The sequence below is a fragment of the Oreochromis niloticus genome, linkage group LG5 (assembly GCF_001858045.2).
Source record: "Oreochromis niloticus isolate F11D_XX linkage group LG5, O_niloticus_UMD_NMBU, whole genome shotgun sequence".
Lineage (NCBI taxonomy): Eukaryota > Metazoa > Chordata > Actinopteri > Cichliformes > Cichlidae > Oreochromis > Oreochromis niloticus.
The window spans coordinates 24,643,147-24,647,236 of NC_031970.2; the positions used below are offsets into that span (position 1 = coordinate 24,643,147).

The following is a 4,090-nucleotide window of genomic DNA, read 5'->3' on the forward strand; positions in this document are numbered from 1 at the left end:
CACCTAAACTCGGTTTATATCTGACCCAAATAGAGTGCAGGTCATAACTTCTTACCTGAAATTCAGTTCACCTCACGCTCCTGCCTTCGCTTTCCCTGATCCACGATTGACCTCCGCGTTAGCAAACACTGGTCGATCAGCGGTCGCGGCATGTCCTTTCTGTCATACACCGGTGGATAGCTGCCCACTGTTGTAGCTCCGCATTATAGCACCACCAAACAACTCAGTTATTTTTTCCACATCCAGCTGTAACTCCGATTCTGTGCGAGCATTTGCGAGAGACCGGGGAGGTGAAAGGAGAGAGAGAGTCCCCTCGCTGTCCATTTGCAGCCAAGTGCGGCAGCTAGCTAGGTAGCCGGCTAGCTGTCAGGCAGGACCGAGGTCGTCAGAGCATTGTCGCTAATATGGGATGTCTTGATAAAACAAGCACATATTTGAAGTTTACACACCTACATTCTCGCCTGAAAATATCTTAAAAGTTTATTTTGTGACCTAGAAACACTAATAAAAGACATATAAAACGAAGTGGTGGCCGCCATTGTTTAACTCGGCAGAGGTGTGCTATGAATTGTGGGATATGGAGTTTTCCACCAAGCATAGAAGCCATTGTGTTTACCGTAACTATTCAATGGTTCGCGCAACCTTAAAACCTCCAATGGTTCCTGAAAGCAGCGAGGGTGCGCGCGCCATTGATATTGTCGTCATTACGGTATCCAAATAAGGGTAGACAGGCTGTACCACTCCCGGCATACCACTAGAGAGAGCCAACACACCACAAATGAAGTTTGAAATTTGTTTCAATGGGACCAAAAGATGGCGCCAACACACCACAAATGAAGTCTGTTTATTTGGCGCCAAAAGATGAATTGGCCTAAATTTGCACTAAAATATTAATATTTAAAAAACTATAAAAGTCATAAACACCAAAAGTCATGACATAATAGTCCAGCTCCAGCCGCACAAAATGATCTAACATATGTAACCCTAATGTCAAAACTGTTCGGCAGAGGAGCGCGGGAAAATTTTCACTAAAATATTAATATTTAAAAAACTATAAAATTCATAAACACCAAAAGTCATAGCACACCATTCCAGATCCGGCCGCACAAAATGAGGTAACATATATGAAGCTTGTCTCAAAACTGCGGGGCGTGATACGTGCCGAAATTTAGGCGGAAGATGGAGAATAATAATAATAATAAGAATAATAAATCCGACGAATAGTAATATGTGTGCCTCTTTCCATAGGCACACATAATAAAACCTAACTGGGACTCACTGGCGTAGGAACCAAGTCACAGCTCCGTGTTTCAACACGAGAGCATTTACCGGTTGGCACACAGAGACCCAGGAATTGTTTGCCTAGCTTCAGCTAGCTTGCTTGTCTCATACAGTTTTGTTCAGAGCATCTTAGTTTCCGCAACATATAGGTACGCGTTATTTGGCTTAATTTAAAATGCATGTGTCTAAAACATATGTCTCTGCTCTGTAGGTTTATGTCTGTCAGTGTCAGACCCGGAGTTAGCACACATGAAGATACGGGTCATCCCATTGGACTGCATTAGGTTAAAATTATCTTTTTAAGTGTATTTTTCAAGCTGTGGTTTAGTAGGGTGACCATATTTTGATTTCCAAAAAAAGAGGACACTTGGCCCAGTCATGAAGAACTTTAATAATACTGTTTGCTTAAAGAAAACTTTAACATATTTAAATGATGCCTTCTCTGTGAGGTTAAAGAATGGTGAAATAAAAAGTGTTATATGGGCTTTTACAAGTCAACAAGTGCAAAAAAAGAGGACGGCTGGTCACCCTAGGTTTAGGAACATGTGTGACCTGTATTTGGAACGTAAAGAAAAATGAATTAGGATTAGGGACTTCCGCACGGCTCGTAATTCCGGTGCACCCTTTCTGTTCGTGCCCTCCCTTTATTCTTCTCTTTTTGTTAAGATCGCACTTTAATTAGCATCATCTCCTTAACCGTTACAGTTAACAGCCGTCTCTTGGACCAGCCTGGTTTTCTTGGTGGAAGTCTCCCCTGAGCCTCTTTGTGCTCCTTCGTCCGAGTAAACCTGCTCCTCTTTGGGGATCGACATGGATCAGGAATCGAAAGAAAGCACGGACCGATCCAGCCTGGTTTCTGATGACGGCAAGAACAGCAAGTCTGTGCTCTGTCAACGCTGCGGGTCCAAGGTGCTCTGCCCCGGTACGGCCGTGTTAGCGGAGAAGGAGGTATGACGCATCCATTCAGTCTCTTTTGACATTCATCGTTTTAATATCAGGGAGTTCCTGTGTGCTTCAAAGGATAATAAAGCCAAACCAAAGTGCTGCTGAAACAAACCAATCAGAGGCAGATATGCACTCACTGGTCATTTTATTAGGTACAACTTCCTAGGACAAGGTTGGACCAGCTTTTGTCTTTAGGACTGCATTAATTCTTTGTGGCAGAGATTCAACAGGGTGGAAAAATTCCTCCTGACATTTTGGTCCATATTGACATGAAAACATCACACAGTTGCTGCAGATTTGTTGGCTGCGCATCCATGATGTGACTCCTGTTCCACCACATCGCAAAGGTGCTTTTTTGGGAGATCTAATGACAGTGGAGATGATTTGAGTACAGCAAACTCATTTTCATGTTCAGGAAACCAGTTTGAGATCATTTGAGCTGTTACATTGTGTGTTATCCTGCTGTAAGCCACAATCAGAAGATCGGTAGGTAGTGGTCATTAAGGGATGGACATGGTCAGTAACAATATTCAGACTTTAAATTATGCTCAGTCAAACTGTGCAAAGAAAATATCCCCCGCAACATTACAGCATCAGCACCCTGAACTGATGACATAAGAAATTCTGACCCTACCATCTGAGTGTTGCAGGAGAAATCAAGACTCACCAAAACAAGCAACAATATTCCAATCTTCTTTTGTCCAGTTTTGGTGACCCTGTATGAAGTGTAGCCCATGTTATTTAAGTTTAGGTGTTGTGCGTTCAGAGATTCTCTTCTGCATTCTTATGCTCAGTTTAAACTTCAGCAGGTTGTCTGCTGCCAGGTGCTGGCATGTGATTGGTTGATTAGCTATTTGTTTTAATGAGCGATTGAACAGATGTACCTAATAAAAAATGGCCAGTGATTGTAAACACCAAAGTCATTACTGATTCTTCAGGGTGCTTTTCAGTAAATATACTGCAGGTGCTGCTACTGAATTAAGAAAGGAAACAGATGTATTCTTTAGGCCTTAGTTACTAAAGACAGACTTGGCTCTGCAGATGTGTGAGCAAAAGGCACATGGATATTTAGGATCTGCTGACTCTTTGAAGAGCAGAGTACAACTGCAGGTGCTGGAGGTTTTTATTTAATTTTTTCCAGACTCAGCTAATTCTATGCAAAGAAAAACATCCTGTTTATGCTCAAATGCAAAGTAGAAAATCAGTGATTTAACTCTGTTTCTTCAAGATGAGCTGTATTTGTGCTCAACAGATGAGAGAAACTTAAATCTGAGCTGGAGGCTGACACAAACCCCTTCATGCTTACCCTGTTTCACTCCTAATTTTGTGCTGTTTCACAAGTTTTTTGAAATCATCTCTGCCTGTGTTTTCTGCCACCAGCTGTTCCTGCCATCCATGCGGAAAAAGAGTGGCCTCAGCAGCACAGAGGCCTCAGTGGACGGTGACACACTGAGTGCCCACTGGTTTGTGGATGACATGTACACTTTTGAGAACGTAGGTTTCACTAAGGACGTGGGGAGGATCAAGTACCTCATCTGTGCAGACTGCGAGATTGGACCAATCGGCTGGCACAGTTTGGATGACAAGAAAAGTTTCTACATTGCTTTGGACAGGGTGAACCACGCATAGTATGAGTGCATATGTAAGTGAGTGCACGAGAACTTGAAAATAATGTGTTGGCAGGCAGAGCACTGGTTCATGGATTTACTCCCAGAGGTGACCCCGACTTCATCCACCACACATGCTTACAGATACTGGTGTGTATGTCTTTAACAGGCACAGGACTGTGTTGTTTTCATTCTCATGTTTCATGCTGGCAGGTTTCACCTTCCTGTTATAATAAAAAAGGATTTTAGGAAATTGA

At 42.7% G+C, this 4,090-nt stretch overlaps 1 protein-coding gene across 2 annotated transcripts; it reads left to right on the forward strand.

Moving 5' to 3' along the window:
• Positions 1-1,271: 1,271 nt before the first annotated feature.
• Positions 1,272-4,090, forward strand: rabif (RAB interacting factor). 2 transcript variants are annotated; one of them, XM_003441500.5, is made up of 3 exons: positions 1,272-1,430; positions 1,987-2,229; positions 3,607-4,090. In XM_003441500.5, the coding sequence occupies exons 2-3, from the start codon at positions 2,092-2,094 to the stop codon at positions 3,853-3,855; spliced, it is 387 nt and encodes a 128-aa protein (XP_003441548.1). In that variant the 5' UTR covers positions 1,272-1,430; positions 1,987-2,091; the 3' UTR covers positions 3,856-4,090. The 2 variants fall into 2 exon arrangements, with proteins under 2 accessions (XP_003441548.1, XP_025763147.1); XM_025907362.1 differs by lacking the exon at positions 1,272-1,430 and adding an exon at positions 1,542-1,565.

What these genes read in the sequence shown, in the direction of transcription:
- rabif (XM_003441500.5), top strand. Translation starts at nt 2,092, where the DNA reads ATGGATCAGGAATCGAAAGAAAGCACGGACCGATCCAGCCTGGTTTCT. An exon ending in CCGTGTTAGCGGAGAAGGAG is followed by an intron (nt 2,230 to 3,606) that starts GTATGACGCATC and finishes TTCTGCCACCAG; the next exon opens with CTGTTCCTGCCATCCATGCG.